At 42.1% G+C, this 26,645-nt stretch overlaps 1 protein-coding gene across 3 annotated transcripts; it reads right to left on the bottom strand.

Moving 5' to 3' along the window:
* Positions 1 to 1,096: 1,096 nt before the first annotated feature.
* On the bottom strand, positions 1,097 to 25,282 carry c11h1orf198 (chromosome 11 C1orf198 homolog). Of its 3 annotated transcripts, XM_072580408.1 has the most exons (4): positions 24,902 to 25,277; positions 11,518 to 11,568; positions 6,363 to 6,959; positions 1,097 to 2,625 (listed from the first exon to the last, which is right to left on the bottom strand). In XM_072580408.1, exons 1-4 carry the CDS (start codon positions 25,250 to 25,252, stop codon positions 2,569 to 2,571), a joined length of 1,056 nt encoding a protein of 351 aa, XP_072436509.1. In that variant the 5' UTR covers positions 25,253 to 25,277; the 3' UTR covers positions 1,097 to 2,568. The 3 variants fall into 3 exon arrangements, with proteins under 3 accessions (XP_072436509.1, XP_072436510.1, XP_072436511.1); XM_072580409.1 differs by lacking the exon at positions 11,518 to 11,568 and having other exon boundaries at positions 24,902 to 25,282; XM_072580410.1 differs by lacking the exons at positions 11,518 to 11,568; positions 24,902 to 25,277 and adding an exon at positions 10,025 to 10,279.
* Between the last annotated feature and the right edge of the window lie 1,363 nt (positions 25,283 to 26,645).

The raw sequence follows: 26,645 nt of genomic DNA, 5'->3' as shown, positions 1-26,645 counted from the left end.
TCCTTATGGTTTAAATCAATAATCCATTGGGTATAAAAGTTTAAGAATAAAATGGAACTTTGAGAGCAAATTCTTAAGGCTTCAAGTCTGTAGAGATGCTGTCAAGCTGAAACTGCCAAAGGGAAAGTAGTTCAAGAGTTCCATCACAATAAGATGCAGAGTTTGTATGTGCCATATGGCATTTTAAAAAAATCTGACTTTTTTTTAAAAAAAAGGAGTAACCACCAGTACAAGCACCTATCTAGCTGAGCATTTACAAGGAAAGCCCACCTGGGCAAACTTAGTCATTAGGCCAACTGCATTTTATTGTACTTTAAAGGTTTTCTGTTGACTTAATTATTCTATACTTAAGGATCTAATTCAACTAAGTTGTGTTTAGATTGATTGAAATGGAAAGGCCTTGAGGCCTGCATGTCAATCTGATTCATTTTACTTCAGTCTAAAAAATGTATATCAGTATGACATTTGTAACAGAGTAAATATACTAATAAAAAGGGGAAAGAGGCAAATTGTCACTGGTGCATTTCCATCCAGTTGATAGGGTTTTGGGAAGAGAGAGACTCCATGAGCTGTTCCCACCCAATTTTGATAAAGTTGCAAAGCACAATAGGCTGGACACATTGTGCCCATGACCAACGCATGACTGCCCAAGCAGGTGCTCTACCCTGAGCTTCAAAATGGTAGGTGAGCCCCAGCTGGACAGAAGCAGCATTTCAGGGATACTCTAGAGGATCGCTGAAGTACAGTATTCCCACAGACACCAAGGAAATCACTGACCCAAGACCATCCAAAATGGAGCATTGGCATCCAACACAGACTTGCTGTCAGGAGAAAGCAGAAACCAGGCAAAAAAAAGTGTAAGATGGACACCACCACACTACCTTCCTATGACTGTCTTCTACCCCAAGCATTACAGAGCCTGCAGACATGTCAGTTTGCACTGCCAGCTATAGATTCACCCTGACAGTGGAAGAGTCATCCTTGGGTGAGGGAAGGCTAATGATGATGCATGTAGCAGGGAACCACAGGATCATATTTGTGTGTGTTAAAGTAAATCAGTAAAATTCATTTGTATAAACCACACTATAACTGGGAATTATTTCAACTTATCTGCAACATACATTTTTACTGAACTGCATTTTGTAAAGATAGCTGATAATTACACTATAAACTGGCACATTTGTTTAGACAGACACACTTAAAAGGAATAGCAACTAACATGACATCGAGCCTACAGCTTTTACAACTCAATTAATAAACCATACAGAAGAAGTAGGAAAGTTACACAATAGCCAATGTTATTTTAAATTCTTTAAATCACTACTTCTAATTAGGTTTTAGTTATCATACCAGAGTACTCAAAACGAAATGGCTGGCTGCTTCCAACTTTGCTGTGCAGAACAGCATTGTACAAGTTTAGCAGATAAATGCAGAAAATGAACAAGATATTCTGAAGGATTTTACTTTAGCGTGGATATATAGAGGAATCTTAAATCTGACTACTGGATTATCCGGCAAGATCACAAGGTCCCGCTGCTTGGCTAAAATGTTATACGGCATTCGATTAACTAAATGAAGTACTCCTTGTCCATGACCCTGATAAGGGGTTCCTCTAATAAGTATGCTAAATGCATTTATAATGTATTAATTTCAGAAATAAAAAAAAAGTTACTTTGTTATCAATATGGGCATTTAAACAATAGCTCCATTTGAATCAATTTTCAACTTTAATGAATTAATATCCAATTAACATTGAATAAGAGAACAATTTATGGCATTCAGCTGAATGAGCCAAGATTACCTTTGTAAAATACGTAAGTAAAAGTAGGGCTATGTTACTACTTTTCTATAGCAAATTTCACAAATGTAGTTATTGCCTACCTTTGGTAGTCATTCCTTGTGCAGGAATCTTGCCACTAATTCACTTAAGCACCATGGATACATAAATATACATACTTTGGAATCCTTAAAGGATTATTTGGATTTTTTTTCATTTATAAAAAGGTATACATGTACACTTAATAGTTGAAGTATTAAAAACTTATCTGGAACCACCTTTGGAAGAAAACTTTACTGCTACATACTTGCTTTAGCTTCTGGGCTTGCATATTGAAGTGGACAAATCATATGTTTAATTTCCTTCGACGATTAAAAGGTTGTTGGTCTTCAAATGTTAATTAAGACAATCCACCTTCACCACATGTTCTTGTAATATAATTTCCAGAAGGGGACCAGAAAAAGTGGTTCCTAGTGGGAATCCTGGATCAATGTACATTTGAATTTCATGATGAAGCATTTTTAAAAGATGAGCAATTCTAGTGTGTTGCATGCATTGAATGATTATTTTATACATAAGCAAATGCACACATTTCATACATACTCCTAAGTGCAACAATGTACAAATCGGTGTTATTGTAAATGGTTGACTGTTGAGGGGCTCGGAGCAGTATTTTCATTTCCATCCACTTCAACTACCAAATTTAAAATGGAAGTATCACTTTCATAGTCATGAGCCAAAATGGTAGGGTTTGTTTGGCTTGAGAGAAGTTGTGATGGAAGTAGAAGCAATTACCAGTTATCCAGGAAATCAAATCCAGTCTTCAGAATAGAACTACTTGTATTAATCTGTAATGGAGAGGGAAAAGAGGAGTTCAAGTTTCACTTCTTCATAGACAGAGCAGAGCATTCATAAACATTTCTTTGGACAACTAAACTAAACTACTTTAGCCAGTTAAAAAAAAAATCTTTGAATAGGTATTTTAAATCATTATCAATAATTTAAGTAGAAGCAATTATCCGGTTCTTTACCATGGCCTTGTGTATTTATTCTACGGTCGGTCACTGAAATATTCTCGTTCCAAGACTGGAGAAAACATGAGTCCTGCAGAAAGGACACCTCCATGTTTAGAGTCATAGAATGTACAGCATGAAAACAGACCCTTCGGTCCAACCTGTCCATGCTGACCAGCTATCCCAACCCAATCTAGTCCCACCCGTCAGCATCCGGCCCATATCCCTCCAAACCCTTCCTACTCATACACCCATCTAAATGTTGCAATTGTACCAGCCTCCACCACTTCCTCTGGCAGCTCATTCCATACACGTACCACCCTATGTGAAAAAGTTGCCCCTTAGGTCTCATATCTTTCCCCTCTCACCCCAACCCTATGCCCTCTAGTTCTGGACTCCCCCACTCCAGGGAAAAGACTTTGCCTATTTACCCTATCCATGCCCCTCAATTTTATAAGCTTCTATAAGGTTACCCCCTCAGCCTCCGACGCTCCAGGGAAAACGACCCCAGCCTGTTTAGCCTCTCCCTATAGCTCAAATCCTCCAACCCTGGCAAGATCCTTGTAAAGCTTTTCTGAACCCTTTCAAGTTTCACAACATCCTTCCGATAGGGAGGAGACCAGAATTGCACGCAATATTCCAACAGTGGCCTAACCAATGTCCTGTACAGCCGCAACATGACCTCCCAACTCCTGTACTCAGTACTCTGACCAATAAAGGAAAGCATACCAAACACCTCCTTCACTATCTTATCTACCCACGACTCCACTTTCAAAGGAGCTATGAACCTGCACTCCAAGGTCTCTGTTCAGCAATACTCTCTTGGACCTTACCATTAAGTATATAAAGCCCTGCTAAGATTTGCTTTCCCAAAATGCAACATCTCCCATTTATCAGAATTAAACTCCATCTGCCACTTCTCAGCCCGTTGGCCCATCTGGTCAAGATCCTATTGTAATCTGGAGGTAACCCTCTTTGCTGTCCCTCATCTGTAAACTTATTAACTGTACCCACTTATGCTCGCATCCAAATCATTTATGTAAATGACAAAAAGTAGAGGACCCAGCACCAATCCTTGTGGTACTCCACTGGTCACAAGCCCCCCCAGTCTGAAAAACAACCCTCCACCTCCCTCTGTCTTCTACCTTTGAGCCAGTTCTGTATCCAAATGGCTAGTTCTCCCTGTATTCGGAGTTGTAACCTTGCTAATCAGTCTCCCTCGGGGAACTTTGTCGTTTACTGGAATGATTTTAAAATTATAACAAAGTTGGAATGTTTTTATTGGACACTGCATTTTAACAAAAATAGATATTACATTTCTAAAGCTTTAGAGAACAGACTGTGTTCTCTTGCAGCTTAGGAAATCTGCAAAACAGCTCAACAAAGCAACAATTAGATATTTCTTTGCTTTTTACGTCTGCCTATATAAATTTATAGTCAGTTGTCTGATTGGGGTCACTTTTTAATACTTACAATGAGTGAAGAATGCAAGACGCAGTCTCTAATCTATTATTCCTTAATTACAGTATTAATTAGAATTTACAGTGTGGAAACTAAATGGTCCATGCTTCAAATAGAGTCAGATGTACAGCATGGAAACAGACTTCAGTCCAACCAGTCCACACTGACCAGATATCCCAACCCAATCTAATGGAGCTCTTCGCACTCTTTTGATCCCATCAACATAGCACAGTTTGTAAATACAGCAAACCATTAGCACTGATAAGCAAAGACAGTTAAGAAAACATAAAGCATATGTACAGAACAAAGTTATATAAAAAAACACTGCACATGCCTCAAGCACTTCCATGTCATCTATGAAGTCTGTTCAGTTACAGTCCCTGAGTTAGGTTTTATCACCAGCATTGAAAAGGATAATTAGCTGACCATAAGAATGAGCGATTATAATCAACTTTCAACACTCTCTCTGGTCACTTCAGTGGAAATAAAGAATTGACAGTCAGCCAGGTAATGTCAAAATGGATTACCAAAAAGGTTGTCCAAACAATGGATTTTCCACATCTTAGGGGATATGGACCAAACGCAAGAAAGTGAGAATAGCTTAGTTTGGGAAACTTTGTCAGCATGGGCGAGTTGGGCAAAAGGGTCTGCTTCCGTGCTCCATGATTCTATGACTGAGGGGAACAATAACTAGTCAGTTGCATAAAAATGGTTAGAGAATTTAAAGTTTGGGGATCCGCTATGGTGTGCCAAGATCCTGGGGAAATCAAATCAAGGATTTTGAATTCCTGGATTGTTTCAAGAAAAATAACTTTAAAAATGTTACTGAAAGACATTTTGTTGAAACCTTTTATCTTGCACTCAATTTAAAAGAGAAAACAATTTTATAGTATGAGAGGAGTAACTGGTTGTAAATTGGACTCTTATTGGTAGAGGTCAGTTGCCATTGAGATTACACCCATCAGTAACAACTGTCAGTAAACAGGCCAGTTGACTCAAAGGGCAAAGCAATGCCTGAGAAATGAACGAGAAAATGGCTATTGACTATTTTGTTAACTTTTGTGTTGGAAAGGAACAGGGCCCTGTACTTCAATATATATGACATACCAAGTTCAATTGATAATCTTAAAGTGGTTGTCAGCAGACTGATTAGGCATTTTCCAGCCACCCTACCTCAGACATGTAACACATCTGGTACAAGTAGAAATTGATCACTGGCCTCCTAGCAGGTGTCCTAGATAGGGACACAACTTCTGTACCACTACAGGCTTCTTTAGCATAGTTTTTGTAGATATCAATCTGTTTGGCTAGATTATTACACATGTCTGAAGCTGTTGGGACTTGAACCCAGATCTCATTCACAGACAGGAGGGCAAACAATTCTTGTAAAGTTGCAATAGTCGTTAGCTGATTCATTCACCACGGCAATGCATCTACTGGAGTCCACTTACTAACCAATCAGTATTTTCTTCTCAGTATAAACATCATTTACCTTGAGTTTAGTAGTTTCTGAATTGGCCTGATAACTGAAAGGTGAAAAGCTGAACCAAAATGTACTGGAGAAATATTAGAAATTTTGCAGTTCTTTGGTACTAAAGAACGATTAAGAATTTTCCTGACTACATATTTTTTCATTTTTAAGCTATTTGTCCACATTTTCAAAAACATCCTCTACAAGGAAGAAAAATGACTCAAAATAGAATTCCCTTTTCTCTACATTTTTGATCAATATTATTTATTAACTACATTGCAACGGTATGTCATTTGCAGTCCCTTAAAATTTCACCAGTTTGATACTGTCCACAGAGTAACAAAGAAGCAGGAGGCCATTCAGCCCACTCCACCATTCTAGATCATGGCTGATCATCTAACAACATAATATTTCCATCTCCCTTGAGGTCATCAGGAACCAGAAACTTATCAATCTCTTATCTTGAAATTCTTTACATGACTGAGCTTACACAGCCCTTGGGTAAAGAATTACAAGACTCACTGCTCAATCAAAAAATCCTCCTCATGGCTTGCCTTTTACTCAGTCTGCACACAGATAAAGTTACTGTTGTGCCCAACAAAAATGCTCAGTAATTTATGTCATTGACAGTAAACCTTACCTGTGAGAACAATGGTGCATCAGACGCACAGGAGTCATCTCGCTCTTCATCTACAGATTCCTTTGAAACAGTCTTTTTATCTGGAGATTTCTCAGTATGGCCATGAGTGGAAATATCATCACATACACTGACTGAAGGCTGGTTTGTCCGTGGCCTATCCAAGTCAATAAACACTGATGAGACGTTGGTGTTGATTATTCGTTCCTGCTTCTTCACCCTAGGTTTCTCAGCTTTATTTTCATCTTTATCCTTAGATAATGATTCTTGTCTTAAGTAGGAAGCAAGTGGCTTTTCCCCTTTCTCCATTGACTTAATCTGACTTGGGGTTACATACTGATAATCAGACTGTTCGCCCTCCAGCCTGGATCTTTCATTACTCAGTTTCCAGAAGGAGGACGACTCTTCTTTTCTGACTTGTGCAAGACCATCTATGCTTGGTGTCTTTCCATTTTGCAGTGGTTTGGTTGGCAGCCCTCCTTGGGGTGTTTTAAGTTGGTGATTTCCTTGGGACGTCTTGACAGGTTGCCGTTGTTCACTTTGGACAGAAACCCCTTGTTCAGAAGCAGCAATGGAGGCAAAATTGAATTCCATCTGACTCTGAAATTGATAAATTATTTGCCCTTATGAAAGAGAAACATGAATTGAAGGCAAAATATTTCAGTTTAAAGTCAACAGGGAAATTTAAATTTGATGGAATTTTTTTTAAACTAAGATTTTTCTTAAGAGGCTGCATATAAGAGTTTGTGACCAATGATGGATTGGTCTTGTTAGGCATTCTGAGCCTTGTGTGATCTCAGGTTTTTGCTGTCAAGATTGACTGTACAATCAATCTGCAAAATAATATTTCAAAAAAAATCTTCCTAGGAAACATCAATTTTCTTTAAAATGGAAAAGTACCTTTCTATAAATCTTACTAATGAAAGCAGCATATTAACCATGTTCTATTCTGTCATTAAAAATAGAATGTCTGGCAAACAGTTTCTATGGAATAATATGAAGCCTAAACAGAACAGCTGCAACAATTTTGAACTCCATCTCAAACAATTAAACATAGGAAATCATAGAGCAGAAGTGTCCTCTATCTGACAGGTTTCTGAAGGAATGGTAACATTCCACAACTGCTTCCATCTGGAAGGATGAGGGCAGCAGATAGATAGGAAGACTGCCACCTGACAGTTCCTCTCCAAGCCACTCTCAATCCTAACTTGGAAATATATTGCTGTTTCTTCACTGTCACCGGATTAAAATCCAGGAATTCTCTCCCCAAATGTATTGTGGGTCAACACACTTAGCAATAGGTCAAGGCGGCAGCTCAAACATCTTCTCAAAAGTTAACTAGGGATTAGCATTAAATGCTGGCCAGTCAGCAATGCTTTCATCCCACAAATGGATAATAAAGAAAAAATCCTTGGAAGTTAGGGGTAATGTGTAATTTAGAGGATCATGCAGTTGGAGGGGTTCCTGCATGCTTCGTACATTGCCTTTCTATGTGGTGGAGGTCATGGGTTTTTGAAAGAAGTTATTGAAAGATGTTCAATTCTCCCATGCATCCTGCAGTCGGTACAAATATGCAACAGTGGACAAAGAAGCAAATATTTAAGGTGGTGGATGGGGAGATAATCAAGCAGGCTGCTTTGTACTGGATAATGCAGAGTTTGTGTTGTTAGCAGTGCACTCAGAGGACAATATTCCCCTCTTTGCTTGTGCCAAAGCAGGCACTAGAGAATTAAGAAGTGATCTCTCACCTCAGAATTCTGAGTCTTTGCTCTACTCACATGGTCACAGTAAGTCGCTGGTCTAATTCAGTCAAATTTTCCACCATCTCAAGTAAATGCCCTGTAGCTCTCAAGCAGCTTGGATCAGGATGCAGCTCATTCTAGAGTCCAAGTCTTCAATACTAATAACAGGATGATGTCAGCACACAGCCTTTGCAGTATCCAATGCCTTCAGCTAATATCACATGGAGTTAATCAAATTGACAGAAGACTGACATTTGAGAAACTGGGGACATCTGAAGGAGGCGGAGATGGTCTGACTTGGCACTTCTGGCTTAAGAAGCATCCACTCTTGATGAAGAGCAGTAAAGTCCTCAACCTCAGAACAAATTATCTTGCTGTTGTCAGTGCTTCCTCCAAGTGATGCTCAACGTGGAGCAGTATGGACAGTAGGAAGTTGGGGGGGGGGGGGGGCGGATGGCAGGAAAGAGGGGAGAAGAGAGCGGAAGAGATTTGTGGGGGCAAACATTGAATACAAAGGTAAGATTTTATGCATAGTAATATATTTCGTGACCGGTCTAGTGCTCAGCCCTTCCAATTTTAGCATTAAAATGTTATTATGGAGGTCTTTGCAGAGTTGGATTTACTGCTGTTATTTTCAATGCCCAAGTTGACAACTGATGGTCTGTCTGGTCATTTTTAAAACTATTTTTCTGCGCTGTTTTGGTGCAATCGTGGGGCTTCTTGGGCAAGAAAGAATAAATCACATTACTGCAGGTCTGGGTCATATGTAGAAACTGTAAATTTCCTTCCCTTAAAACAGCATTGGAGAATCAGATGGGTTATTATGATTAATTAATTAGTCTCATGGTAACCATTATTAAGACTAAATTTACATCCCTGATTTTTACCAAGTTAAATTCTACTAGTTGCTATAACAGGCTTTTAGTCTGTTGTCACCAGGCCACAACTCTTGGTGTCTGGAAACATTCGTGGACATATAGAACAGTAACAGAAGCAAGAATAGGACATTCAGCCCCACAAGCTTGGTACCTGGATCTTCTGGCCAAGGTCAGGACACTACCACAATATCCTTTAAATAAGTTGTATTTAAATATATTGCCCAATTGAATACCCTAACCTTTAGTTTTTAAAATCAACTTTTTTTTCTTTTACTGCTAAGTAATTACATGAGCAACTGTCATTTGAGTTTGTATTTGCATCCAGGTGTAACCATTGAACATAATTAACTACATTGTAAACATGAAGTGCAGTGAATAAAGACTGTTGGTACAAACAATACCTGATGTGGTATAGGGAGTCCTTGGTTAATGATAAATGAGAATAAATGCTATCAAGATCTGTTATACACCTCCACTGAATCACTGGGAAATACAAAATCCAATCAGATATCAACACAGGTCATGGTTTGCACTCAGTTGGCTATCCTATGATTAATGCCAATAATAATGCCTCCAACATCTGCTAGAAGAACAAAATAAATTAAGGTAGAATTCCCAGTCCTGAATGCCATCCAGTCACCCTTGTTCCAAGTGTGTGCACAAATAACACAAAGTAAGTTCACATTAGCCCTGGTGCAACTCAATGTGGCATCAAAAGTGATGGCCTCATCTTGAGCAACCAACTTAAATATCACTTTTGCAATAAAAAGTTCCCTTTATTGAGCATCTCTCATGATCATTAAATATCCCAAAGTGCTTTATATCCACTAAAATATTTTTTTTGGAAAGGAGAGATTTTTGTAATTTAGGAAATGCAGCAGCCAAGTTGTGCAAAGTAAACTCCCACAAAAAGTAATTCAGTCAGATGATCCAGTTTTGTGATGTTGTTTGTGGTATAAATGGTGGCCAAAAAAAAAAAAAAGCAGAAATAGCTTTTAGGATCCTTTACACCCAACTTAGAGAACATCTCAGTTTTTAGTCTCACCTGAAAGACGGCATGTCCAACACCCTGGCACACCCTTGGTACTGGAGCATCAGCCTCGATTTTGATATTCAGTCTGGAACAGGACTTAAATCCTACAGTCGTGTAACTCAAGAATGCCAACTGAGTGTTACCAACTGACACAATGCAAAGAAAAGAGTTGAAAGGTGTGCTGCTGAAAAAACACAGCAGGCCAGGCAGCATCCGAGGAGCAGGACAATCAACGTTTCAGGCATAAGCCCTTCTTCAGGAATGAGGCTGGTGTGCCAAGCGGGCTCAGATTAAAGGGAGTGGGGGGGGGGGGGGGGGGGGGGGGGGATGTGCTGGGAATACGATAGGTGGAAGGAGGTGAGGGTGAGGGCGATAGGCTGGAGAGGGGGTGGGGGCGGAGAGGTCAGGAAGAAGATTGCAGGTCAAGAGGACGGGGCTGAATCCGGGGGTTGGAACTGAGATAAAGTGAGGGGAGGGGAAATGAGGAAGCTGGAGAAATCTACATTCATTCTGTGTGGTTGGAGGGTTCCTAGGCAGAAGATAAGGCGCTCTTCCTCCAGGCGTCATGTGGCCAGGGTCTGGCGATGGAGGCGGTCAAGGACCTGCATGTCCTTGACGGAGTGGTTGGGTTGGTTGGTGCGGATGTCCCAGAGACGTTCCGCAAGTAGGCGGCCTGTCTCCCCAATGTAGAGGAGACCATATTGTGTGCAGATACAGTAAATGATGTGTGTGGAGGTGCAGGTGAATTTGCAACGGATATGGAAGGATCCATTGGGGCCTTGGAGGGAGGTGGCGGGGGGGGGGGAAGAGAAAGGAGGAGGTGGTGGTGTGGGCGTAAGTTTTGCACTTCTTGTGGTTGCAGGGGAAGGTGCCAGGAATTCAATGAATAGAAAAAGGATGGAGCCACTAAAGACATGCACATGCATTGCCAACGATACTTCCATTTAATGACAGAATTGTTGATCAGCACCAGCAACTAATTTTCACATATACAATTAAACATTGGTATTAATTTGTTAATTTTAAAAAACTTGTTTTTTTTTTAAAAACATGACAGTGAAAGGGACCTCAAAAGAAAAGGCTTGAGAACCCCAATCTATGCCATACAAAACAGGCATGCCAGGTAACTTGCTGTCACTGTATCACTTTTGTCTGTAATAAAGGGACAAAACATCATGGTTTGCCACAATATCAATTACACCTATGCCCTTAAGATCAGAAACATTGTTATTAAACGTTATTAGTTGAATTAATTCATTTCTCAAATGTACTCATTTAGAAACCTCAAATGTGTGTTTTAAATGTTATAATGGTTTAAGCACATTTGAGTTGCATTTATTTTTTGATGATAACTATAATTTGTATATCAAAATAAGGCACAAGTAAAAGCTCAGGTTATTGAGGGCAAAACAGATGTATATTTAACACAATTTTATTTTATAAATGCTGTGCATGAAAACAAATGATCAATCTTTCCTATGATAATGGAAGATGGGATTGTTTACCTTAGTTTCCCAAGAGAACGGAGCGGAGTGCTCATCTTGCCATGTAATATCCTAAATAGAAAGTTACGAAATGGTGTTTTTGTTACAAGATACATGGAAAGACACAATTAAATTTTGTTACATGCATAGTATCTTGCATGACCTCATTGTTGTGTGCTTTACAAATCAATTAAGTGCTTTTAAAGCTTGGTCACTGCTATAATGTAGCAAGTAATTTCCACATAGCAAAGTCCAACAAATAGCAATGGGCAGCGAGCCGATAATCAATAATCATCTTGAATAGTGTTCTGTGGAAAAAGGTTTTCTGCTCTTCTTTGGATAGTGTAACAAATCTTTAAGACCCCCTGAGGACACATCAATTTATCCAATCATAAACCTTAAAGTGCAGCAATCCCTCCATGCTGCATTGAACTCCGTCTGGATTTTGCTCGGGTTTCTGAATTTAAGCTAAGCCCCCAACAGGACTCGGGTAACTGTGCTATTTGTTGAACAACACAACACCATAAGATCTGAAGTAAGCACGAGATACTTTAGCTGCTCATTAATTCTTTCTCGGTCTTCACTTTCTTTTCCTTCATGTTTTTTTGTGACTGTTCATTTTACTATGTAGAATGGACCACAACCAACATATTTAAACTTTATTTCAAAAATAAAATTTAAAGTGTTTCCTGGAAACACTGCCATAGCTGATCAAGTCAAAGTCCTACTAAGTTTTGATTTCACATATGGTCTCTGAACGTCAAAGAACATAGCCTGCATACAAAATCCACCTGAATTCAAGTAGAGTTTGATTCCAGTTATTAGATAAAGAGGAGGCACGATTGGCCTCAGTTCATAACTTAACATCTTTATACAAAAAATGGTTTACAAAGTAATTTTATTTAAGAAGGAAAAAAAGTCATGATGTAGTGATTGGAATGAGGTCAGCCAGGCGGATCTCTTTGGGGCTGTTAATCTGGTCCAATCAGGGAGCCCTGGCTGACAAGCTAAAAACTAGAGTAGATAGTGTGGGGGTAAAATAAATAGAACAAAAAAAAAACAACCTTGAGTGTGGAAAAAAACTGGAGTGTGTCAGGGCGGACTGAGAACTGGAAGGGGCATGGGGTGGACTAAGAGCCAGAAGGGGCATAGAGGCGGACTGCCTTAAAATGGCCGGAAGATGGGAGGGACGGGGGAGCTTGCTGGGTTTCTGGGGGTCTGTATTATATGCACTGTTTTTTATGTAGTTGGACTGTTCTTTATATACAAATGTCATTGTTACAGTTTTATAAATGATTGAAACTGGGATTTGAGGTTCCTCATTTATTGAACGGTAGGCTTTACCAATCCTCTCCTTTGTAAAATTGCTGTTTCTCTGTATACAGCTGTTAATGTTAATTGTTTTGTAAACTGTGTATTGTTTGACAAAATTAAAAAAAAAAGGAGTGTCAGAGGTTCTGTTCACTCCAGGTGCTGGCTCTATGATGGCTGGGTCTGTCATGTACTATGCACATGTAAATCAAAGGGTGATTTGGTGACAGGATGCTGGCCTTTTGTGGAGTTACTTCAAATAGGAACAGTGGAGAGCATTCAGCCCCTCGAGTCTCTTCCACCAGTGACATAATTGCTGAATCCAGCCATAATGCGGTGAGTAACTCACCTCTTCACTCCCCACAACCTGCCAATCTACAAGGCACAAGTCAGGATTTTGATGGAATATTCCTCACTTGTCTAGGTGAGTGTAGCTCCAATGACACTCAAGAAGCTGGACACCATTAAAGATAAAGCAGCCAACTTGACTAGTACCACATCCAAAAGCATCCATTCCCTGTGTCACCAAATGTTCCATAGTAGCACTGTGTACTACTTTCAAGTTGGACTGCAGAAATACATCAAAGCACCTTCCAAACCCACAACCACTTCCAACTAGAAGGACAAGGGTAGCAGAAACATATGTAAAGCACCATCTGCAAGTTTCCCCTCTATGCCACTCACCGCCCGGATTTAGAAATATATTGCCCATTCCTTCATAGTCACTGGGTCAAAAGTCTGGCATTTCCTCCCTGAGGGCATTGGGGATAAACCTACAATATGTGGACTATAGCAGTTAGTTTTGCTAATTGCTTGATAAGGTCCAACAGTGCTTCAAAAAAATATCATTCCTCCTTATAAGAAAGCATTACTAAGTGTGTGTTGAAACACTGAAGTTTTTTTTAAAAAATACTTTGATTATTTCATATTTAGTGCAAGTAATCTGTATATTTTTACTTTCATGATAATAAATAAATTTGGCCAATGTGCAATCTCAAAATGTTCAAACAAACTACTTAGAGAGTAAATATTATATTCATCCCATCAGTGAAATAGCTTTGCACTTCAAGGATATAGTGTGCCTCATGACTGTTCTGCTGGTGGATACTGGAACATATAAAACAATATAAAAATAAACTGAGATCCTGTTCCAGATCCAAGACAAAAAGCAAAAATTAACAAAAAAAAAAATGTCAAGCACCAATTTAATGTCAGAGAACAAGTCAGGTAGCAGTCATAAAGCAATTTAGAGTCATAGACATGTCCAGCATGGAAACAGATCCTTCGGTCCAACCTGTACATGCCAATCAGATATCCCAACACAATCTAGTCCCACCTGCCAGCACCCGGCCCATATCACTCCAAACTCTTCCTGTTCCTATATCCATCTAAATGCCTCTTAAATGTTGCAGTTGTATCAGCCTCCACCTCATCCTCTGGCAGCTCCTTCCATACACGTACCACCTTTTGCATGAAAAAGTTGCCCCGTAGGTCTCTTTACTATCTTTCCCCTCTCACCCTAAACCTATGCCCTCTAGTTCTGGACTCCCCAACCTAGAGAAAAGACTTTGCCTATTTATCCTATCCATGCCTCTCAATTTTATAAACCTCTATAAGGTTACCCCCTCAGCCTCCAATGCTCCAGGGAAAACAGCCCCAGCCTGTTCAGCCTCTCCCTATAGCTCAAATCCTCCAACCCTGGCAACATCCTTGTAAATCATTTCTGAACCCTTTCAAGTATCAAAACATCTTTCCAATAGGAAGGAGACCAGAACTGCATGCAATATTCCAACAGTGGCCTAACCAATGTCCTGTACAGCCGCAACATGACCTCCCAACTCCTGTACTCAGTACTCTGACCAATAAAGGAAAAGCATACTAAATTCCTTATGACAACTGTTTAACCATAATAATAATAATAATAATAATAGATATCATTTTCAAACGAACACCACACCCAAAGAGTTCTTGTGGTGTAGTAAGAATGTCAACATCGCTGAGCCAGGAGGTCTGGGTTCAAGTCTCATCTGCTCAAGGCTATGTAACAACATCTCGGAATAGGGTTGTTTAGAAAATATCTTAACAGCAGCAAACTTACAATGTATGCAAAACAATTAAAGCTTACCTCATTACAGATAAAAATATTAATCCCCAATACAAAATTATCATGTTAAATAGTCATTGCTGAGTGGTGAATATTGTGCAATAATGTGCAAACATCTCTGCTTTCGACTTAATGATGGATGGAAGTCATTGATAAAGCAACTGAAGATGGTTGGGCCTAGGATACTAGCCTTTGACATGCTCTTGTAGCCACAATACTTACAGTCAAAAGTGTGACACTGGAAAAGCACAGCAGGTCAGGCAGCATCCAAGGAGCAGGAAAGTCGATGTTCAGGCACAAGTCCTTCATCAGGAATAGGGTCGTGCAGGACAGGGGATTGGCAGAAAGATAAATAAGATGGTGGGGGGGTGTGGATGGGGAAAGGTAGCTGGTAAGGCAATAGGTAGATGCAGGTGGGGGGTGATAGTGAAAAGTCAGAGTGGAAAGATAGGTGGGAGGATCTGGGATAGGTTGGAGGGTTGGATCTGGGATGAGGTAGGAGGAGGAGAGATGAGGAAACTGGTGAAGTTGATGTTGCTGCCATGTCCCAAGGCAGAAGATGAGGCATTCTTTCTCCAGTTATGGGGTGGCTTGGATTTAGCGGTGGAAGTGGCCAAGGACTTGCATGTCCTTGGTGGCGGGAAAGGGAGTTGAAGTAGTTGACCACAGAGCGATGGGGTTGTTTGGTGTGCACACTAGAGATGTTCCCTGAAATGTTCCGCAAGTTGGCATCCTCTCTCCTCAATATAAAGGATACCACTTCGAGAGTACCGACAGTACAAAGAACAAAAGAACAAAGAAAATTACAGCACAGGAACAGGCCCTTTGGCCCTTCAAGTCTGTGCCTATCCAGATCCTCCATCTAAACATGTCATCTATTTTCTAAGGGTCTGTATCACTTTGTTCCCTGCCCATTCATGTATCTGTCTAGATACATCTTAAATGACGCTATCGTGCCCATCTCTACCACCTCTGATGGCAACATGTTCCATGCACCTACCGCCCTCTGCGTAAAGAACTTTCCACACGTACCTCCCCTAAACTTTTCCCCCCTCACTTTGAACTAATGACCCCTAGTAACTGAGCCCCCCATTCTGGGAAAAAGATAGGATGAATAGCAAGAAGCTATCTCTCATGATTTTGTAGACCTCAATCATGTTTCCCCCCCCACCCCCCCACCTCAACCTCAGTCTTTCTAATGAAAATAAGCCTAATCTACTCAACCTCTCTTCATAGCTAACACCCTCCATCCCAGGCAACATCCTAGTGAACCTCCACTGCAACCTCTCCAAAGGAGCCACATCCTTTTGGTAATGTGGCGACCAGAACTGTACACAGTATTCCAAACGTGGCCAAACCAAAGTCCTGTACAACTGTAACATGACCTGTCAACTCTTCTACTCAATACCCCATTTGATGAAGGAAAGCATGTTGTATGCCTCCTTAACCACTCTATTGCCCTGCGTTGCCACCTTCAGGGAACAATGAACCCAAACACCCAGATCTCTCTGTACATCAATTTTCCCCAGGACCTTTTCATTTACTGTACAGTTCATCTTTGAATTGCATCTTCCAAAATACATCACCTTGTATTTGCCTGGATTGAACGCTATCTGCCATTTCTCTGCCCAACTCCAATCTATATTCTGCTGTATTCTCTGACAGTCCCCTTCACCATCTGCAACTCCACCAATCCTAGTGTCATCTGCAAACTTAGTAATCAGACCATCTATACCTTCCTCCAGATCATTTATATAAACCGCAAACAGTGGTTCCAGCACAGATCCTTGTGGAATACCACTTGGGTCACAGGTCTCCAGTTTGAGAAACTCCCTTCCACTACTAAGCACCGTTTCCTGTTGCCCAACCAGCTCTCTATCCATTTAGCTAGGGCACCCTGCGTCCCATGCAACTTCAACTTCATCAACCTACCATGGGGAACCTTATCAAACGCCTTACTGAAGTTCACGTATGACATCTACAGCCTTTCTTCAAAAAACTTCGTCATGTCCCCAAAGAAGTCTATTAAGTTGGCAAGCCATGACCCTCCCTGCACAAAAACATGTTGCCTATCACTGATAAGCCCATTTTCTTCCAAATGGGAATAGATCCTATTCCTCAGTTTCTTCTCCAGCAGCTTCCCTACCACTGTCTTAGGGTTCACAGGTCTATAATTACCTCTGTTACCCTTCTTAAACAAGGGGACAACATTAGCAATTTTCCAGTCCTCTGGGACCTCACCAGTCTTCAAGAATGCTGTAAAAGTATCTATTAAGGCCCCAGCTCTTTCCTCTCTCACTTCCCTCAGTAACTTGGAATAGATCCCATCCATACCTGGGGACCTGTCCATCTTAATGACTTTTAGAATACCCAACACTTTCTCCTTATACTGACTTGACCTAGAGAAATCAAACATCTATCCCGAACCTCAATATCTGTCTGCTGGATGTGAAAAGATCCTTTGGGGCCTTGGACGGAGGTGGGGGTGGTTTACACTTCTTGCAGTGGCAAGGGAAGATACCAAGAGTGGAGGATGGGTTGGTGGGAGGCGTGGAACAAATGAGGGAGTCATGGAGGGAGTGGTGTCTACAGAATGCAGATAAAGGTAGGGTGGGAAATATATTTTTAGTGGCAATGGCAGAGGATAATGCGCTGTATCCAGAGATTAGTAGGGAGGAAGGTAAGGACTGCGGCCGGGGGGGGGGGGGGGGGGTCTAACCTTGTTGCAGTTGGAGGGGTGGAGTGGAGTTCAAGGGTGAAGGTGTGGGAAGTGGAGGAGATGTACTCAAGGGCATTGTTGATCATCTGAGATGGCAAATTGCTGTCCTTGGATGTCCTGGAGTGGAATTATTCCTCCTGGAAGCAAATAAAGGTGAATGCAGAGAAATTGGAAGTAAGGGATTGTGTTTTTACAGGAGGTAGGGGTGGAAGGTGGTGTAGTGCAGGTAGTTGTGGATCTCAGTGGGTTTGAAATAGACGTCTGTTGAGTCGGCCACCGGAGAAGTCCAGGCAGGGGAGGGAGGTGTCCGAGACGGACTAAGTGAACTTGAAGTCAGAGTAGGAGGTGTTTTTGAAGTTGATGAACCGGTCAAGCTCCTCTTAGGAGCACAAGGTGGTGCCGATACAGTCATCAATGTAGCAGAGGAAAGAAAAGGTGAGGGATGGCGCAGGGCAACTGTGGAAGATGGACTGTTCCATGTATCCTAAGAGGCAGGCACAGCTGGGGCCCATGGCTACCCCTTGGTAGGAAGAGGATTCGAAGGAGAAGTTGTTGAGGGTGAGGACCAGTTCTGCCAATCGAATGAATGTGTCGGTGGAAGGGTACAGGTTCCTCTACCTTGGCGGGAGAGGAAGAAATGGAGGGCTTTGCCATGGTGGATGGACATACAAAGATTGGATGTCCATGATGAAGAAGTAGTGCTGAGGGCCAGGGAAACAAAAGTCATGGAGGAGGTGGAAGGTGTCGGTGGTGTCCTAATGTATGTGGGGAGTTCCTGGACTAAGGGGGACAAGACAGTCTCAAGATATGAGGAGGTAGGTTTAATGGGGCAGGAGCAGGCAGAGACGATTAAATCGATAGGGGCAGTCAGGTTTGTTGATTTTGGGCAAGAGGTAGAACTGGACAGCCCGGGGTTCTGGGTCTATGAGGTTGAAGGCTGTGGATGGGTCCATCCAAGGCCCCAAAGGATCTTTCATATCCATCAGCGATCTTCCTGCACATCCAAACACCTCACCTACTGTGTCCGTTGCTCTCCTCTATATTGGGGAAGACAGGATGCCAACTCGCAGAATGTTTCAGGGAACATCTCTGCGACACACAACAAATGACCCCACCGCCCTGTAGTCGACCACTTCAACACCCCCTCCCACTCGGCCATGGACATGCAAGCTCTGGGCCTCCTCCACCACCAAATCCAAGTCACCCATAGAATGGAGGAAGAACGCCTCATCTTCAACTTTGGGACCCTTCAACCATACAGCATCAACATTGATGTTAAGAGTTTGCATATCTTCCCTTCCTCCTCCTCGTCGTCTCAGATCCAACCCACCTCTTGAACTATCCTACCTGTCCACCATCCTTCTCACCTATCCACTCCAACCTATCATTATCACCCCCACCTGCATCTACCTATCACCTTCCCAGCTACCTTCCTCCCCCACACTCCTGATGATGGACTTATGCCTAAAACGTCAACTCTTCTGCTTCTCAGATGCTGCCTGACAGGTTGCGCTTTTCCAGCACTACACTTTTCAACTTGATCTCACTTTCGCCTAACCACAACACTTGTTGTCCAATAACTATAGTCTAGTTTAATTTCTGGTCAATGGTAACTCCCAAGCTGTTGATGGTGTTAGATTCTGATTTGTTGATTCTGACAATGATAATGCCATTGAATATCAAGGGGAGATAGTCAGATTCTGTCTTGTTGAAGATATTTATTGATGTTCAGCACCATTGTTCAGACACAAACAGTCCATGTCCAAATGCAACAAGACTAAGACAATACTCTGGTGTATGACAACTGGCAAGAAACATGCCATACAAGAGTGACAGTTGGAATAATTGGTTCTAATTTCAGATTTGTTTTAAAATTCCAATTCCACCACCTGTAGTGGCAGGATTCAAACACAGGATCCCAAAGCCTTACCTGGGTCCAAACTATGCAGCATTCAAGGAGGAAGCTCACTACTACTTTCTCAAAAGATAATTTGTAATCGTAATAAATGCTGGCTGAGGCCAGTGATATCCACATCCAGGTAAGAGTAAGTTTTAAAAGCTTTTCCCCAATGAATAAAAGCACTACCCAAAGCAGTACTAAAACAGACTGAAAAAAGGTACCAGACTCAATTGCTGCTCTGTACTTATTGTGATAGTTATGGGTGTTACAAATAACATCAAAAATACAATGAGTTGGGAATAACAATGTGGGCTTTGTTATCCTAAGCTGATAGCATGCAAAAGTGAGGTCTAGCAGTACCAGCTGTAACCCTTCCTAGCTGCACTCACTAACTTAAACTCTTTTTTTCTCCCCCCTAAAAGAACCCCTCCGTTCTCCTTAACCTTTTGTAAAATCAAGTAGCGTATTTGAAATAACTGCACACAGAGGATGGTATCCCGTCACCAAGTCACCCTTTAATTACCTATGCACAGTACACTGGCTGTTACCAGCCAATTCCGAGTCAGTCCCCTGACTGAGGAAATTTTGAAGCTCCTGTTGAATTTTTTTAGAAAGTCTTTATTCAATTTCCACCACCAGGAAGAAAGAAAACACCCAAGTGGCCAGTGACAATTTTTGGAAAATGGAGATGCCCGGAGGTCACGAGAGTCTTTAAGCCCTAGTTTCATTGTTTAATCTGCTTTGCATCAATATGGGCCGAATACAGTATACAGTTCTCCATATGGTAACTTATCAAGAATCTGGACAACAAGCTTGGATTTGGTACTCGAACACTTAAAACAAAAAAAAAAGCAAAATTCAAATAATCCTTCTTAATTATTTAACGAAGTGCATAATAAAAACTTTTATTGATCTAGATACATGATTATCCACTTGCTCCTCCTCAGTTTATAGAGAGACTTTTGCCAATAAGAAATGGTTGTCTTCTAAAGTGAATGAGTTAAAATTTCCTGTCAGAACTCATTTGCCATAGTTTTTTCTACCCAATTAGTCTTATATCCATGTGTAACATTTTCCTTCCAACAGCATAACTTAAGGTGCTTCCTAATTTCGTATAATTTACACACATGGATGTACACTAATGAATTAACATAAACGTGAAAAGCTGAGAGTGTCCAGCACAGATTCCTATGGAATGCCACTTACAAGCACATTTGCACAGGATGTTTCCTTTAGACGAGATTAGATTCCCTAATATGTGTGGAAACAGGCCTTTTGGTCCAACCAGTCCCAACCAATCCTCCGAAGAGTAACCCACCCAGACCCATTTCCCTCTGACTAATTGACCTCACACTATGGGCAATTTAACATGGCCAATTCATCTGTCCTGCACATCCTTGTGACTATGGGAGGAAACCGGAGCACGTGGAAGAAACCCACACAGACACGGGGAGAATGTACAAACTTCACCCAGCCACCCGAGGCTGGAATAGAACCTGGGACCCTGGTGCGGTGAGGCAGCAGTGCTTACCACTGAGCCAGTGTGCCGCCACTTTAGCTTGAAATTTTCTTTTAACTTGACCATTACTGCTTACCTGTGTAGATTTTAGGGATATTGTAGATTTATAGAGTTCTACAAATTGTAAACTTATACACAGCAGAAAGTATTTATAGTTCAGTCCAGTTAACCGGATTAAATAAATTTTCATCCCAAAATTTGCCTCCCTAAATTTAAAATCTTGGTTTATGACGTGTACATTTTCAACTGAAACCTAATGTCAAATTCAGTTATGTTACAAAAACATTTTGCAAGATGTTTCTTCATTGTAAGACTGAAGTTTTTTTGTTATTCTTAATTAAATGCAGAATAGCCTGTTCCCTTATCGATTTTAAAACGTATTTAGAAATCTACCCTGACTACATTCTAAGAATATAATCACTTTACAGCTTCAACTGGGTAAACATAACTCCTCAACTAGATTTTGGCTCCTGCCTCCATGATCTCTACGTTTACACCACTCCACTGCCACGATCATGCTCCACTATAAGCAATTTATGCTGGAGCACTGCATCCTTTGCATATCCTGGTCTCTGCCAGCAACATTACCACCACCAGATCACCTTTAGAGAAATTCATGTTTCTCAATTGTATTTGTAATCAATATTAAAAATCACAGAAAAGGTTAGAGCAATAGGAGACCATTCAGTTCTACTTCTCTGTGCCAGCTCTCTATAAGAGCAACTTTCCTAGCCTCATACTCCGCTTCGCTCCCTACCCCCATCTTAGTGATGCAGATATTTTTCTATTCCAGCCTCTCCTTTTCAAATCCTTGCGAGAAGAATTTCAAACTTGGAATACTTGGATCATTGTATTTCATCCAATCAAGTTACAATATGCTCTTCAAATTGAATTTGTGGTTAGAACTCTTGTTTTTCTCCCCCCCTCTCTTTCATGCTTCATGTATTTGTGCACAGATTATTTCAATCTCTCTCCCCACATCCTACTGATCTATTTATACTAAATTTCTTTTGATAGAGTGACTTTTTGCTTCCATCTAACTAACTAGTTTAAAATTATATCACACTATTTACCCCTTCCACAAGCAATGGCACATTTGCAGTTCAGGCAAAACTTTTTGTATGCCCAGCTACCACTGGCACAAAAACATGGTCGCATTGTTCAAGAAATTTGATACTCTTCCTTCTACATTATCTTTCCAGTCACATGCTAACAACTTTTCCTGACAGTTCCTCTCAGAAGGTTGTGCGTCTTTGGAACTCTTCCTCAGCACCGAAGGCAGGATTATTGAATACATTCTAATGAGAAGTAGACATTTTTTGACTAACAAGGGAGTCAAAGGGGGATTGATGGTAGGCAGGAATACATCATTGAAAACACAATAGAGTCAGCCATAATGTTCTCATGCAGCTAAGGGCCAAATGACCTTCCCTTGCTCGTAATTCATCTGTCACTTCATGAGATCTTGCTGATCTATGACCTAACCCCATATCCCTTCATCCCTTGAAATAAGAGGTATACCAATCTCACACTTAACATTTACAACTGATCTAACATCAATTGGATCTGCAAAAACAAAATAGCTCCAAACGTCCACCATGCTTGGTGAAATGCTTTTCTGAATTTCACTCTAAGCCCTGGCCACCATGTCTATTGTTAGAAACAAAAAAAAACTGTGGATGATGGAATCCAAAGTAAACAAACTGGAGGCGAAGAAGTCAACATTCCAGGTATAACCTTTCTTTGGGACTGGATGTGGGAGCTACAGGGATGGGGTAGCAGCAGCGAATGGTGAAGTAGTGATAGGTGAACACAAGTAGTGGATATGACCTTGTTGGTTGTTGGGAGGGATGAATCAGATTGGTAGCTGGAAGAAAGGGTTGGCAGGTGGAATGGAAGGAAGGTGGTGGGACTGGAAGAAGAGCCAGGGGATGGGTGGGAAAGTTATTTGAAATTCGATAACTCAATGTTAAAGCTGTAGGCTGCCCAGGCAGAAGACAAGGTGTTGTTCATCCATTTTGCGGTCTAATTTACTGCAGCAATGGAGGAGGCCAAGGATGTACATGTCGGAGAGGGAGTGGGAGGGGAAATTGAAATGGGTGGTGACCGGGATTTTCACTGGGCCTGAAACAGCCAACCTAAACGAGCACCTAGTCTACATTGAGTCTCACTAATATAGAGGTCACCACATTGGGAGCACTGGATGTAGTAGACTAGATTGAAGGAGAGGCAGGTGAACCTCTGTCTCACCTGGAAGGACTGTTTGGGGCCCAGGATGGAGGGAAGGGAAGTGGTGTACAGGTAGGTGTTGCATCTTTTTCACTCACAGGAGAAGGTTGTTGGAGGGGTTGGTGGAGAGTGTGGCACAAACCAGGAGTGGCAAAGAGGACAGACCTTACACAAAGGCGGGGGGGTGGTGGGATCTAATTGGAGTTGGCAAAAGTGTTTGAGGATAATATGTTGTATGCAGAGACTGGTGGAGTGGAAAGCGAGGTCAAGCGGTCCTTGCCTTTACTGCATTTGAAAGGGATGTTTAGATCAGTGGAGCAGGGAATGGAGGAGGTGCGGTGGAGAGCAGGCTAGATGACAAAGGGGGTGGAAAAAATGTCATTTGATGTAAAAGAACATCTGGGATGTTTGGGAGTGAAATGTCTCTGCCAGAGCAGATGCAACTGAACAGAGGAATTGGGAAAACAGGATGGAGTTTTTGCAGGATACATCTGCATTTTGCAGAGGTGTCATCTGGGTAGGTATGAGGGTCTGTGAGTTTAAGTAAATGTTGGTCTGTAAACTGTCACCAGAGGTGGAAACAGAAAGGTCAAGAAAGAGAGGTGTCTGAGTCAGACCAAGTGAATTTGAGGGCAGTGTGGAAGCTGTTATCAAATTCAATGAACTGCTGCAGTTCAGCCTGGATGCAGGACAGTGCTAATACAGTCATCAATAAAATGGTGGAAGAGTTGGGGAACAGTACCAGTTTATGTACTGAAGAGGGATTGTTCAACATAACTGACAAAGAAGCTGGTGTAGCTAGGGCCCATGCGAATGCCTATGGTCACCCCCTGGATTTGTAGAAAGTGGGAAGAACTGAAAGAAAAGTTAGTGAGGGAGAGGACTAATTCGGCAAGGCAGAGGAGGATATTGGTGGGGGGAAACTGAATGGGATTGTTGGATAGGGGGGGGGGGGGTGAAACTGAAGGCCTGCAGGCTGTTATTGTGGGGTATGGACGTTTGTAAGGACCGCACATCCATAGCGAAGATGAAGCGTTGGGGCCCAGGGAACTGAAAGATTCCGAAGTAGTAAGTGTCTTCTTCTGCCTGAAACGCTAACTGTTTGGCACTCCATAAATGTTGCGCGCGATTGTAAATCCTTAAGCATTCTGCATCTTTTTTTTCCTTAAATTTACCGTAATTGAAGAAGTTTGCAAAACAAATAATTTTAAAATGTCAGTTCGTTTCAAGAAAGACTAAATAATAGTCATTTCTTACACATCGTGCCTCCCAGTACAAGGGCCTTCTTATAAGAAGAATTTCAGGCATGCAAAAAAAACTTGCAAGGAAAAGAGCCAGAGATTCAATTGCAACAGATCCAGGATGCATTCCTTACATACTGCGGACGGACACAGCATTAACCCCCAAGTCGACACTTACAATGTTAAAATTGAGGCGCTTTGTAGATCATAGTTTTAAAAGGCTTGGTCAGCTTCACACTTGATCTCGTTTCCTTTGCTCATAAAAATGATGCGCTTTTTTTAAAAAGCACGACTAAAAAAAATTACAGGAAAAGTAGTAGCACCCACCCCACCCCACCCCACCCAACCACAAGCTAAGAGACTCCAAGCATCCGTCCCTCACCTCCTCTCCAAAATGCACAACCTTCTGGCCGGTTTGGAGCTGCAGCCGGGGATAGCAGACCGTCTCCTCTCTCTGGCTGCGGTGCAAATTGTACCGGCTGCGGATCTGGGGATCCACCATCCAGTTGTCGATGATCTCCTCCTGCTCTCTGGGCTCCAACCTGTCCCAACGCGGCCCGTACTTCTCGCGGATTTTCTGCCTCTCCAGCATGATTCGTCGGGCCATGGGGCTGATAGAGGAGAAGTATTCGAACTTCTTCTGCTCAAGACCAGTGACGGTGGCATTAACGGTGCCACCGGCGACAATCGGCTCACCCATCTCACAGCTCATGACCATCGCCGCCGACGCCATGGATGCGAATGCAAGCGACAGGACTCCTGACAGCGCACGCCGCCCTAGCATTCACTGATTGGCCAGCACTAACCAATACGACCTACCATCAGTGGCTACAACTGTCACTCATCTAATACGTCCCATCCTCTGTCGTATTTCATTGGTCAGGGTTCGTCCCGCCCCCAGTTCGCATTCAATTGGTCATTTCAACAACCAGTCATTTCGAGTGGTCAAAGTCATTGGACAGTGTTCGTCCCGCTAATCGAACCGTCATTCTATTTGCCACTTTAACCGTCATTCATTCCTGACACGGCCAGTCTTTCGACCGTCACTCAATGTTCAGCTCGAGCCTCACCCTTCTCAGCCGTCACGGTCGAGTCCCACCCCTCCGTTCTCACCTATTGGCCAGAACTAGCCGCATAAGCCGACACGCATTGGTCAGATGAACCGTCACCCAAACGAGATACCATCGGCCGTTGGCTAAAGCCAAGTCCCACCCGCTCCGCCGTCGTTCAATTGGGCGGCTGTGTCTCAATGAACTGTCAGTCATTCAGCGTTTACCCATCTCCTCCCAAAAAAGCCGGCTGGTTCGCGCCCTTCGATCGATCGCTGGCTGTCACCCGGGTTCCCGCCTCAGACAGCCGTTAGTCAGCGCGAGCCCCCAACTGTCAGTCTCAGGAGCTCGAGCACGTGTCTCGAGCGCTGTCAGGAAAAGACAAAGAGATTTCCGGTGAATAGTACAATCCTCTGGGCGACGCCCTGCTAAAATCGCGAATTAGAGTGGGTATTTCTGCTCTTTCCTATTAATAAAGGAGTTATTACCTATTGACTTTCTACACACTGGCATACCAAACACGGAATGCAACAAAGAACTGCGGATGCTGTAGGTCACACAAAAAAACAAAATTTGCTGGCGACACTCAGCGGGTCTGGCAGTATCAGCGCGACGAAAGTAGTTAACGTTCCGAGTCCTCATCAGAACTGCCAGCAGCGAGGAAAAAGTGGTATTTAGGCTAAAGGTGGAGAGGGGATGTGAGTGGACAGGTGGAGGTGGAGCCCAGAGGGAGAGATATGAAAGGGGGAGGTAAATAGGGAGATTGTGGATACCAGAATAGAACAAGAAAAGTTGAATAAGTGATAAGAGCTAATTCACTTAAGCTCTACTAAAAGTAACATATATAGTGTGACATGGAGGTGCTGGTGTTGGACTGGGGTGCCCACTTCACCTGAAGAAGGAGAAGCACTTCGAAAGATTGTGATTTCAAATAAACCAGTTGGACTGTAACCTGATGTTGTGTGACTTCTGACCGTATTGATCTCGACATTGCAGAGGCTACATACCAGCTCTGGACACCACCTCTGACTGGGCCTGGGCCATGACCCCCACCATCGAACATCAGACTATTGTGTG

This window comes from Chiloscyllium punctatum, chromosome 11, assembly GCF_047496795.1.
Source record: "Chiloscyllium punctatum isolate Juve2018m chromosome 11, sChiPun1.3, whole genome shotgun sequence".
NCBI lineage: Eukaryota > Metazoa > Chordata > Chondrichthyes > Orectolobiformes > Hemiscylliidae > Chiloscyllium > Chiloscyllium punctatum.
Note: the sequence above shows the minus strand (reverse complement) of the source record. Positions and strands in the feature narration are given on the sequence as shown.

Bases quoted from the DNA above. Each gene is read 5' to 3' on its own strand.
- c11h1orf198 (XM_072580408.1), bottom strand. From the start codon at position 25,252: ATGGCGTCGGCGGCGATGGTCATGAGCTGTGAGATGGGTGAGCCGATT. The intron at 11,569-24,901 runs GTGAGGGACGGA...CTTTCTATTTAG, and splicing joins TTGTGCATTTTGGAGAGGAG to GATATTACATGGCAAGATGA. The intron at 2,626-6,362 runs GTAAGGTTTACT...TCTCCATTACAG, and splicing joins ATGCACCATTGTTCTCACAG to ATTAATACAAGTAGTTCTAT.